The sequence below is a fragment of the Corvus moneduloides genome, chromosome 16, assembly GCF_009650955.1.
Source record: "Corvus moneduloides isolate bCorMon1 chromosome 16, bCorMon1.pri, whole genome shotgun sequence".
Lineage (NCBI taxonomy): Eukaryota > Metazoa > Chordata > Aves > Passeriformes > Corvidae > Corvus > Corvus moneduloides.
Window position 1 is genome coordinate 2,237,082 of NC_045491.1, and position 12,822 is coordinate 2,249,903.

At 38.1% G+C, this 12,822-nt stretch overlaps 1 protein-coding gene across 1 annotated transcript; it reads left to right on the plus strand.

Moving 5' to 3' along the window:
• Positions 1 to 160: 160 nt before the first annotated feature.
• On the plus strand, positions 161 to 12,149 carry PMS2 (PMS1 homolog 2, mismatch repair system component). Its single transcript, XM_032126329.1, has 15 exons — positions 161 to 264; positions 499 to 638; positions 1,221 to 1,307; positions 2,427 to 2,529; positions 3,199 to 3,382; positions 3,862 to 4,029; positions 5,333 to 5,430; positions 5,739 to 5,838; positions 6,098 to 6,182; positions 6,588 to 6,740; positions 7,755 to 8,646; positions 9,487 to 9,654; positions 10,127 to 10,227; positions 11,163 to 11,332; positions 11,715 to 12,149. Exons 1-15 carry the CDS (start codon positions 245 to 247, stop codon positions 11,856 to 11,858), a joined length of 2,613 nt encoding a protein of 870 aa, XP_031982220.1. The 5' UTR covers positions 161 to 244; the 3' UTR covers positions 11,859 to 12,149.
• The last annotated feature ends 673 nt before the right edge of the window (positions 12,150 to 12,822 follow it).

The following is a 12,822-nucleotide window of genomic DNA, read 5'->3' on the forward strand; positions in this document are numbered from 1 at the left end:
CCTCCGCCCATTGGCGGAGCGGCGCGTTACTGACACTCACGACACCCAATGGGATGCGGGATTACCGTCCCGCCCTTCTGCCATTGGCCAGGGTTGACCCCCACAGGGCAGTGGGCGGGGCTGAGCCGTCGGGCCGGGGAGCGCGGACGGTGCGGGGCGGGCGCGCTCCGGCCGCTCCCGGCGCTGGCGGAGCGGGGCGGGAGCCTGAGAAGAGCGCGGCGCGTCCCGCCCCGCCGGGGCCCCGATGGAGGCGGCTGCGCCCTGGTGAGTGTGTGCTCCGATCCGGCACCGGCCCTGGCCCCGGCCTTCGCACCCCCCGCCCAGGCCGCTTTGCTCCCCTCGCGGGAGCCGTGCTCCTCGCACGGGCCGTACCTCTGTCGCCGTCGCGGTTCCGGCTTCCCCTCAGTTCCTGGCTCCCCTTACGGCTGTCTTGGGGGAGCCTGAGTGGGGTTTGCTGCCCTCTCTCACCGCTCTGGTTTGCTGTCCCTCTCTCCCCAGCCCGCAGCCCGCCGGGGCCATCCGGCCCATCGACCGCGGGTCTGTCCATCGCATCTGCTCAGGGCAGGTTGTGCTGAACCTCGGCACTGCCGTGAAGGAGCTGGTGGAAAACAGCCTGGATGCCGGAGCTACCAACATCGGTAACTCTTCCTCTATTTTCATAACTTTTCATAGATTTCTAAAGCACGTCTTTTTCCTCAAAACCGAGTGCATGTTAACAAATCTGGGCTTATATTTTCTGTTAGGGCCAAGCATGTTTGCAGTGATCTTACACCTTAGGTTAATAAAAATGCTGATTTCCAGGCTCTAGCTGCATTCCTAGTAGCATGTGAGATTGTGTTATTTAATTTCTAGCCCTTTTGGCCACTAAAAAAGTATGTGGGCTGTACAGCAGTGGTGATCAGGCTGTGCCAGCTGGCCTTAGGCTAGCACAGGGTAAAGGCAGGGCTGGTTTCCATAGCTCCCAGGATGGTGGCTTGGGATAATTGGGAAAACTTCTGTTCAGGCAGAAGTTCAGTGAAGCTTAACTACATGGAACTACAGACCAGTTTGAATTAGATTGACCTAACTTTTGACAGCTATCAGGATTTGTTTGTTTGTTTGTTTGTTCAATTTTGACATGGAAAGCTGTTACTTGAAAAATTGACTTCAAGTGAAAAATTGATACCAACCACCGTGTGTGGACATAAAGAATTAAAATACTTTACAACTCAATTTTGTAGATATAAAACTTAAAGATCATGGAGCAGATCTGATAGAAGTTTCAGATAATGGAGGTGGAGTGGAAGAGGAAAACTTTGAAGGCTTGAGTAAGTTGATTTTTTTTTTTTTTGTAATTTATATTTGGGCATTTTGAAAGTGGGTTTTCAATAAGAAAACCACTTTTTTTTAAAAAAGTAAATTTCCTAAGTTTAATCATATTTAATGCATACTTGGCTTTTATATAATGCGTGTGTGATCTGCGAGACTTGAGCAACACTAGGCTGGTGTTCTGTAGTGCTCTTGTAGTTACAGTTCCTGTAACTCAGAAATAGTCTTTAGTTTCATTGCTTATTTAAGTGTCACAAGCAATACAAATAATCACAGAGGAGAAAATTCTATAAATGTTCATGTGGATTAATTCTCGTTTAATCATTGATCATTGTTGAAGGAATTGAGCTGTGTGTAAGTGACTGCTTTGGGAAGGTGAATTGTAAGCTTGAGTATTTGCTGAAAGGAAGCTGATGTTGCACTGACTGTCTAATTTCCATTTGCCGGTTTTAGCTTGCACAAAGTGGGAGCAGAAACAATACCATCTGAAGAATCTAACTGGCCACTGCAGCAGGAATACTGGCATTTATTTTTTGATATAACAGCTAGGAATCTTTCCACCTTAGGTTATTACTCAGTAACTTTGGTGTTCAGTGTACATTATTGTACATCAGAAACTCACTCTGCTGCTGTTCCAGGACAGTGAAAGTCCAGGGGTTCTGCTGCTAGGTCAGTTTGTTACCTGGTGGCTGGTGCTGAACTGATGGTGGGGATTGAGTCCTCCTCAGCTGTTGTGGGGGACTGGGCTTATGCCTGTCCTCTGTCCACCGTGCTCAGCACAGGCTGCAACTGTTTTCTGGCAGGGCAAGATCTGTGACAGGTACAGCAGCAGCAGAGACAGGTACTGTGTCCTGCTCTGAGGCATCTTGTAGTGCTTATACCAATAATGCTGAATGAATCTGTGGTGTAAGTGTGGGATAACAAGTGCATCTGAGGATTTTAAAGAGATTTTGTTTATAGGAAAAAGGGAAAGCAAGCAGTATTTTGTCTTTAATCGTTATGTAAAGTACAATGAATAATACAGAAGGTTTTTTGCTTCTTGACATGCATACAAAATCTACTTGCATAGACCAGTGTCACTTTGAAGTGAAATATGTATTTGAAATATCTTTTTCCAGCTCTGAAACATTATACATCAAAGATACAAGATTTTTCTGATCTAATACATGTTGAAACATTTGGGTTTCGAGGTGAAGCTTTGAGTTCACTGTGTGCATTAAGGTAATTAATATTATTTGTTAGTAGTAGAAAGTTACTGTATGCACAAAAACACGACACCCTTTCAGTTTATCCTTATTGATAAAATGAGGCTTCCAGTTCCTTACTGTTAGGTCAATTTTGAGCAGTAGGTTGCACAACATCCTGAGTCCTTTCCAACCAAAATTATTCAATGATCCTAAGCACCTAATTGGTCATTTTATGTACAAAATTTAGCGTTACTTAAGTGTGCAGATCTTTACAGGGTGGGAGTGTGTATTTGCATGAGTATTTGATCCTCTGATGTAAAGCAGTGTAATATTTAAGTGCTGATTGTTAGGCTGTAACTCATTAAAACTGTACTTAAATTTCTTTCAGACCAACTATACATTTTAAATCAGCTTTTGTACACAGTGCTGTGGTATCTATTAAAATGAGGAATGTAGTGTTCAACAAAACTAGATTTTAACATTGAATTTTATAAGAGAGGAATGAAAGGGATAGAAATAAGAATGTTTGTATTGTAGCTAGGAAAATGTTACACTACTCTGAAGAGCAGGTTCTTAGTTGTTTATGGTGGAGAGTTGTTTTAAATAAGTTAATAGTATTGCTGTAGTTTCTATGCTGATTGTCGTGAGGAATAGGTAATACAGTGCTCAGTGAATAATTCTGTTGCCTCTTTCCTCCTGTTAGTGATGTTACCATTTTTACCTGTCATAAGTCAGCAAAGGTTGGGACTCGTTTGGTGTTTGATCACAATGGCAAAATTACTCAGAAGACTCCTTTCCCACGACAGCAGGGAACAACTGTCAGCATCCAGCAGTTGTTTTATACATTACCAGTGCGGCATAAAGAGTTTCAGAGAAACATCAAAAAGGTAATGCCAGAAATCCTCAATTCAAAGGAGTGTCATACCCCAGAATTTATTCACTGCTGAATGAATTCAGTTCTCTGTAGAATATATTGATTACAGACTTGTTCATGCCTGTCTTACATCTTAATCAAATAAGAAGTCTTCTTGTGTGCTTTTCTTTTATGCTTTGCAATATTTGGGTTTAAAGGTACGTTTTCAGATTTTAAGGTTTTGAAAAGAATCCTTATCATGATCACTAACGTGTATTTTAAAACCAGGGACTGCTGTGTTGTGGCTAAAATATCAGTCTTGTAAACATCCTGTTTATTTTTAAAGTACTATTTTTCATATATATGTATTTTAATTTAGTTGGTAAAGATTTTAAGAACTATAAAACTCCCCCCGCCACTTGTTACCTGCAGATATTGAATGCTTTGTGTATACCTATATGTTTTAAAAAGAGACATTTTGTATAAATATGAACTTTCTTTTTCTTCTAATAGGAATATGCAAAAATGGTCCAGCTGTTGCAGGCCTACTGTATTATTTCCAAAGGAGTGCGGATTAACTGCACTAATCAAATCGGCCAAGGGAAAAAAAGCTGTGTGATATCCACTGCTGGAAGTCCCAGTTTAAAGGAGAACATTGGAGCAGTATTTGGACAAAAACAGGTATTGCTTTTATTATCGAAAAGAGAGACAATGTAGCTGTATAGAGAGGTTTTTAATGTCTAATAAAGTGTGGGAGGATGGAGTGTTGGCCTGCAGTACACCCTACAGGCTGACAGAGGAGAAACACCGCAGCCTCCACGGCTTCCTCTGAAAGTCCTGGATCTGCTCAGAGACGTTTTATGGAAAAGAAATTATTTAGGAGATGGGGTTATGGCTTAATATCTCTCTGAAACCAGTTTTAAGAGCTGTTGTACCAGCAAACGGGCTGTATGTCACAACAACAAGCAATTTAAAAAATCTTTAAAATGATGTGATGTGAAAATCTTAGCTGGAGAACAGAAAACTGAGGTGCATCCGTGTCCAAACCAGCACAATCCAGCTTTTTCAAGCTCCTCCTATGAAACTAAGTTTTATTGGTGTTCTGGTTAGCCTTTAAATGGGATTGCAGTCAGCCCCTATAAAGCTGTAGATTGTGATGCTTCCTAAGGAATAGCTATAAAAATAATTGTTATCCTCTAGATGAGAGCAGAGATGAAAGAAAGCTCCAAAGCATCTTCCCTACAACTGTATGTTGCAATCATCAGAAGTATGGAGTGGTTGACAGCTGCTGGCTGTTGATGAACACTTTTTCCCTCCACAGTGCCCATGCAGAGATCTCAAAGCCTGTTCATGCTGTGGCTGAAAGATGAGATGGAAGACGTAACTTTGTCTTGCCACGTGGCACCAAGCACAGCTGAAAATTGAGTGTTATCTGAATAGAATGTTTAGCTTATAGCCTGTTTTTTAATATTGAATACTTAAATTCCTAGAGGCTGCTCTAATGGCAGAAAAATAATAGTGGCACGACTGGGAAAATGTTTGTGGTAAACATAACTGTTCTTAGGGAGCTTGTGATTCAAGTAACACATTTTGAAATAGTTTTGTTGTCCTTTCAAAAGAAATTTCTATTACTCTTTTTGCCTGTTGTTTTAGCATAAAACTTGTTTAGGTCATATGTATGTCAAACTGTCAATTATTTTGTTGTTCTGTCTGTGTACATTTAAAGTAAGGGTCTGTGAAATAACTAAGGCACAGGTTGTGATATCAAAGGATGAGAACAGCCTTTATTAAAGGCGTTGTTCTGTTTCTCAGTGAACAGTGCTGTTGTCTTCTACTAGGTTTTGATATTTTAGTATTTATCTTGGTTAGCCAAAACCCACCATTTTCTCAAATTTTAAGGCTAATAAATGACAATAAAATAGAAGGGAAAAATCTGTGTAGGTTTGATGTTTCAGTTCCTTCCCTTATTTTTTTTTTTTTTCAGTTGCAGAGCCTTATTCCTTTTGTTCAGCTTCCTCCTAGTGAAGCTGTCTGTGAAGAATATGGACTCAACTCTGCTGACATGCCACAAAATCTGTATAGGTAATTAGACAAGTACAAACCACTGTTGCCTGTGGCATTTTACCATAAACCAAAATTGAAAATAAAAAGTAAAAGAAATAAAAAGTTGTGGTTTATAGTATTAAAAAGAGCCAAGAACAGCATGGTACATATTGGGATGTAGTTTTGTAGTAGTCTTTGTCAGATAAGAAATTGGGAGAGGAAATGTGTATATTCATTTTCACTGATGCTATATAATAGTGTTTCCTTAAGCCCCTTATAAAATACTTTCCCTTTAAACATGCTTTTCTTATCCATTTTACCTTACTCTTCCATTATTTATCCAACAGTATTACTGGCTTCATTTCTCGTTGTGATCACGGTGTTGGAAGGAGTGCGACAGACAGACAGTTCTTCTTTATCAACCAACGTCCCTGTGATCCAGCAAAGGTGAGGGGTTTCTTTTTCTGTCATCACCCCCACTAATTTGTTCAATATTCTCTGAAAACCTCAGGATTAGCAGCTCATGTGCATGTTTGTTTCTTGGTGGTACAAGTTCCTGTGTCTCAAGCTTCAGTCTTAGTTGTGTCTATTTGTGTGAACAAGAGCTCAATCATGCAATCTATGTTTTAGTACATTAATTAATATACACTGGTGCAAAATAGAAGATAATAGTATTGAAGTTTACTGTTTTTCACTTTTTTTGCAGGTTGTCAAGATTGTGAATGAAGTTTATCACTTACACAATAAACACCAGTATCCATTTGTTGTCCTTAACATTGGGGTAGATTCTGGTATGTTCTGAATAATTTTTAGTAACTTCAGTAAAGGCTATTACAATTTACTCTTCAATGATGCTTTTATTTAGAGAATATTGTAATTTTCATCTGCATGACTTCCTGCTCTCTGGGGATTTTTGAATGCTCAGTTGGTGAGGGAGAAAGAAGGTCTAGCTGTGGTTCCACTGTTTTTCCCCTACACTTTTTCTATATTCAAAAGTAAGTTCTTATCTTAATTGATGAGGAAGAGGTCAGCTTAAATACAAGAAAACTAGTGTCATGTTTTTGTTTGCTGGAATGTTGAGACGGTTAAATCTGATTTGCAGACAAAATAGAAAACAAACCAGAACTAATTCTGGGCAATCGCATTTAATTTTATTTGTAAAGCAGTAATATTTTTCTTTTCTTTTTTTTTCCCAGAGTGTGTTGATATCAATGTAACTCCTGACAAAAGGCAAATTTTACTTCAGGAGGAAAAGTTTTTATTAGCAATTCTAAAGACTTCTCTGATGGAAATGTTTGGTAGTGATGTTAACAAACTGAATGTCAATCAGAAACTTCTGGACATTGCAGGTAGGACACAAAATGTGGAAGTTTTGAGTATGATATATGGCAGGGAATTGAAGATGGAAAAAAGTGGTTTTAAAAACCCAAAGAAGAAATGAAAAAAAAATTTAAACAAAAATTAAGAAGGACCCTAAGTTATTAAGTGATTGTTATGGAAATTACACATGCCAACACAGCAGGATTTACAGTCAACTTTATGAGGAAAAAATTAACACAAAATTAATTGATAATGCTTGCAAAAGATTTCCCCCAAGGTACTGAAAGAGATCTATGTTTTTGTATGAAAATGTCTTTGAGAAATAATGGTTAAGGGCTCATAAACAAAATATGAAAATTAAATATGAGTTTATTGGATTTTAAACTTTGATTCTTGTATGACATCTACAGAAATTGATGATTCTCTTGTGACTGTATAGTCTTTTAAAATCGCTTTCCCGAGTTATGATCATCTCATCCTCTTCCTTTCATTAACTGAGCCCTTTCTAATTTTCCTTTTTGCTGACATACAGAATCTGTTGTAGCCTGATTCTCTCTGTTATTTTAAATTAACCTTTAGTAAAATCCATGTGTGACTGGCAGTTGGTGAGGTTGAAGTCCTCTAATGACCTGCAAATCCCATATACTCTAAGTGCCTATTGTGCCAGCTCCTTAACACTTTGTCAGTGGAATTTTATAGTGACCATGAAGTGTAAGAGCAATTCACTTTTCATTGTCGCTCTGCCATTAAACTCTTTTGATAATATAAATAATTGTGCTGATTGGACTCATTACTGCTCCAATTTAAAAAGAGACTACAAATTCATTCTTAGTAGCACCATTAAGTGGCTTCAAGATGTACCTGTTTCTGTGTTTGTTATTAGTGCATTTCAGCCCCATACTCATTGTCTGAAGCTTCAGGGCTCCTTTGGGCAGTTTGCTATTTTTCTACCTCTTTTCATTCTCTTTGTTAAAGCACATCATTTAATTCATGTTTCCAGCTAACTTAGAGTCTTGAAAAGCTCCGTATTCTGATTTCATTAGGCAACTTGAAGACACTTCCTGAAGAGACAGAAAAGCCTCAGGCAGAAATGCTGTCTGACTCTGAGACTGAAAATCCAAGTGGTGAAGGCAAAAGAATAATGACTCTTGCCAGATTAAGGGAGTCGTTCTCTCTCCATCAAGGAACAGAAAGTAATTTTCAAGGCTCTAAAAAGGTAAAACAGCAGCACAGTTCCCCTAGACAAAGGTTGCTCAATACCACTGGGAGTACTGTAAAGATCCAAAAGGCTGTCTTGACTAAGGAGGCTGAGAGTTGTCCTAAGTTTGACTCAAGGGTGTCAATTCCAAGGAGACAGTCGAGAAAATTAGAAGATAATGCAGATTCTGGATTCTGTAGCATTTCTGAGTCAGATGCTGGATGTAGTACACCAGGAGCTGGAAGCTGCATCAACAGTGAAAGTGCAATTAATTCTAAAGAAGAATTCTGTAGCACGGAAGAACAGATTCAGAAGGAATGTCTTAAAACTGCTGGATGTAGTAAGAAGTCACTGGACTGTGATGTTCAGGTCTTGGGCACTGAACCCAAGTTAGATCAAGTGAATGACTGGACCAATCAAAATGAGTTCTCTCAAGAACCCAGTAGTTGCTCCCCAAGAGTAAAACGTTTTAAAAGCAGAAACTTTAAAAGTGAAGCAGATGATTCCAAGGCAGGTAAATATCCTGAAGTGAAGAACACTACTGTTGATGTACTGGTGGAAGTTAAAAAGAAAATTGTGCCTCTTGAATTCTCTATGAAGGTTTTGGCAGAAAAGGTAAAAAAGGTAATACAACAACAACAGAAAAATACAGAAACTGAAAATTACAGAAGATTTAAAGCAAAAATTAGTCCTGGGGACAATAAAATAGCAGAAGATGAATTAAGAAAAGAGATCAGGTATTTCTGCTTTCACTTGCTTGATGTATTTTGTTCATCAGCTAATAAAATTAGTTGAGGAAGAATATAAGACTTTCTTGGGAGGTGGGCAGGAGACTTACATGTACCTGTTAGTTTTGGGTCTGTTTTTTATTTAATGTCACTAAAAAGTTTGTTTGATGAGTTATTTTGCTGACAGAGCAGCTACTTGAACTAATTGCAAAAGAGTACGGAAAAAGACACTAAAAAGGCCACAACCATCATAGATTTGGCTTAGATCAGCCCTGTAAATTGCAGTGCAGTCAGAGAAACACCAAATTTCACAACAGATAACAATGCACTGAAAAGACTGCATAGCTCATATTTCTCCCTTGTGTGAATGAAATTTGGTGAGACTTACCTGGAAAAATAAGTTAAATTCAGGTGGTCAGCAGACAGTAAAAGTCTGTGATTTGTTAGTATTTGGATTAAAAAAAAATGTTAGGAAAGTCTTCTAAAGTCTTCTACTCAGGAAAAGAAGGCAAATATGTCAGCTGCCTTCAAAACCGTGATGCCATCTTCAGTGTTACTTACTTGGACTATTGCCATATTGCCTGCTTCTAATTTTATTATCACAAATGGGGGAATCCTGAACAAGTCCTGTCTTAATGATGGATTGTGTTCTGCCAGTAATGGCCTCATCAGTCAGTGAGAGATTCTCAATAACTGTAATTTATTTTTGCATTTATATCCTGCTTAAATGAGATTTTCTTTTTTTTTAAATATAAAGTGTGTTCTGCAGGGGAGAAAAAGAGGTTTTTAAGTTTTACATGGTAACTGATACGGTGTAATTTGTAATCTCTTTATATTTTTTGTATACAGTAAAGAAATGTTTGCAAAAATGGAAATCATTGGCCAGTTCAATTTAGGGTTTATAATAGCAAAGTTGAATTCTGATCTTTTCATAATTGACCAACATGCCACTGATGAGAAATACAACTTTGAGATGTTGCAACAACACACTGTTCTCCAAGGTCAGAAGCTGATAGTGTAAGTATTTTCAGTGTTTTAACAATAACATTTTTTAAAATTAATTTGGTGTTTCAGAAGGATATCTATGATTTATATTTATGTAGCATTTCACATGTTCAGAACACTTGAGACTAAAGTGGTTTTTATATTCTGTGTTTCAAAGAGTCAATCCTCACATGAAACATCAATTCCATGGATGCAGTTGTAGCTATGCAGCAAATCTGCAAACAGATTTCCCAGTGGGCTTTCATAGCAACCCACAATTAGGTAGGATATTGGAAGCTGTTCCTGCAACAAGGAATGCTGCCCAACTTTATTCTGCTGAGTAATGCTTGGAAGTAACTGTTCAGTAGTGAGATTTTTTTAACAAAGCAAAGTGAAAAGTTTTACCACAGAGCTCTCTATTAAGTATCTCTAGGTTGCTTCTGAAATCTGTTTTAAGTGCTCTGCACTGTGTAGCTGTGCAACACCATCTTTTTCTCTATTTCAGGCCTCAAAATCTCAATTTAACAGCAGTAAATGAAACTGTATTGATTGAAAACCTGGAGATATTCAGAAAAAATGGATTTGATTTTTTCATAAATGAAAATGGTGAGTTGGGACCAGAATTGCTGGAAGTAAAAGAGTTCAAAGGTTTAATCTTACTTACTGTGCAAAAATTCCCTTGGGTATTATCAGAAACTTTGAGATAAGATGCATTATTGTATATGGGATATTTGTTTTTTAAGACTTACAGTTCTGTGGTCTCTCTGCATGATTTAACAGAATGTTGTAGATTATTTGTCTCTCCAGCTTTTTACAGAAGTTTTTGAAGACTCTTTGGAGTCACTCTTTGGCTATATGACTGGATGTGCATTTTCTGGATATGTCATATTAAAATCCTTTTGTTTTATTAGTACACTTGCAGGGATAAATGCAGGCATGCAGTAAATGTAGTAATTTAAAATAAATAGATACCATTAGTAACTGATATTCTTTGGTTTCCTTATGGCTTTAGTACTGACTTGCTTTGTTCTTTTGAGCAAATTTTGGAACCTGCAAGCTCCTTATTGTTTCCCTTTTACAGTGAGGATAATGAAAATGCAGTGAGGTACCACTGTGCTATCTGGGAAGTCACTACACATTTTTTCCATAGTCTTCATTCCAGAATATCCCAGGGGTTTTTTGGTCTAAAATGCTATTAATTATCAATCTCTTACTATCATAAATCCTTAGTGATTTTGTAGTCACATAAACTCAAAATAGTTTCACAAACCAATTGTTCTTTGGAATTGAAGGGTTTGTCAGAAAGTAGATCTTCCTGCTTTTAAGTTCGCAAACAATTTTTTTGTTAATGTCAAAAGGGCGTCTGCCATAGTTACCACTTTGGTTAGTTAATTACATCCGTCAAAAGATTCAATTTAAGCATTGGTATATACACACATCACATCATATTAACGTTTTAAAGTAGTTTCTCAGTTTTTCTCTCAAGAAAAAGTAATTTCCTGTATTTCTCTGCTTCTTTATTATCGCTGCAAACCTTCCAGCTCCTGTAACTCAAAGAGTTAAATTGGTATCGTTGCCAACAAGCAAAAACTGGACTTTTGGTCCACAGGACATAGATGAGCTGATCTTCATGTTGAGTGACTGCCCTGGAGTGATGTGTAGGCCCTCCAGGGTCCGGCAGATGTTTGCTTCTCGAGCTTGCCGAAAGTCTGTAAGTCCTGTGCTGGATATTTGTGTTCAAACAAATAAATACCACGTTTCCTGATGCAGTGTGGGTGGCTGTATCTGTATGTGTATTGCAGGGCAGGTTTATTTACTGCTGAGTGTCAACAGCTGATATCCTTCCATCTGTTCCTCATGTTTATCTAGTAGAATTTGGGGACAACTTCTGTTAGTTTTTCATTTTGTTCCAAACTAAGTCATTTATGAAGATTGTGTTAGCTGTGTTTTGTCTTTTGGTTGTCTGGTAGGTTTTTTTGCTTTTAATGCCTTTTATTTAATTTATTTCCTGTAGTAGCTGAAGTACTGCTCTGGTTCGTGTCAGCTGGCAAATGGAAAAAGGAAATAATTCATTTTTTTTCCTTTACTTGCAGGTGATGATTGGAACTGCACTGAATGTGCAGGAAATGAGAAAACTGATCACCCATATGGGTGAGATTGAGCATCCCTGGAACTGCCCCCATGGAAGGCCTACTATGAGACACATAGTCAGTTTAGACTTGATTTCACCAGAATAAGTCAGTGTCTGTTTATTAACATTTTTATTTTTAATTCTTGGCAATATTTTGAGCTTTTATCGTGACTCTCTTATTTTGACTAAAAAAATTTTAGCCAGTCTTCAGAGCTGGAAACAGTAGCACTTGAAGGCATTCAGCAGGGTTTCCTCATTATCCCTGTCGAGTCATCAACACAAACATCCTGGAATTCATGTAAATAACTCCTCTCTTTCTGCATTTTACTGTGTGTTGTACTTATCTGAGCAGCAGTCAAAACTTTTATAAAATAAATATGTTTATATATAAAGATCAGGAGTAGGTGAACCTCATTTACAGCAAATACACTGATTCTTAACATGAAGTGGCATGTGAATATAAGTACCTAGGAGTGCCATAAAACAAATATTAGCTTTCTGTGTTTATACATCATGTCTATCACAATTTTAAAGAAAATGAAAATGATACACAAGTTAAAATTTTTTTTTTTTTTGCTTATACCAAAGTTGGGTTTCATTAGATAATGACTTAGAGCTTTAATATTTCATTTCATGATTAATTTACTGGTATCTGCGTTTAAGGCTTGAATAGAATAATTCGTCTAGCATCTTTACTTTTAATTAGCATTGTTCCCTTCCGAATTCCAAACTGTTTTTCAAGAACAGGGATTCCTTTTCTGACAATGAATGTCTTGCCAGTCAGGTCAGCCCAAATTCTATCTCAGTACAATCAAAATAGTTAGAAAACGGGCTTTTTGAATCAGAAACCATTAAATTGGTAAATTGGCTAAGCTCTTCCAGTTCTGTAGGACCTGTGTTTATGGGTTATGTTCTCTTCACACTCCATTTGCTGCTGATGGAGGGGTGGCCGTGATGCTGCTGCTGTTCCTCCAGTGCTCAAAGCCGTCCATGCCGCTTCTCGGAGCAGCGTGGCTGAGCGTGCCCATGCTACCCGGCACGGCTGTGGCCAAGAACCTTCAACCAATTGT

Excerpts from the sequence above, each read along its gene's own strand:
- PMS2 (XM_032126329.1), top strand. The coding sequence starts at position 245 with ATGGAGGCGGCTGCGCCCTG. Across the intron at positions 1,308-2,426 it reads GGAAAACTTTGAAGGCTTGA|CTCTGAAACATTATACATCA; the intron begins GTAAGTTGATTT and ends ATCTTTTTCCAG. Across the intron at positions 5,839-6,097 it reads GTCCCTGTGATCCAGCAAAG|GTTGTCAAGATTGTGAATGA; the intron begins GTGAGGGGTTTC and ends CTTTTTTTGCAG.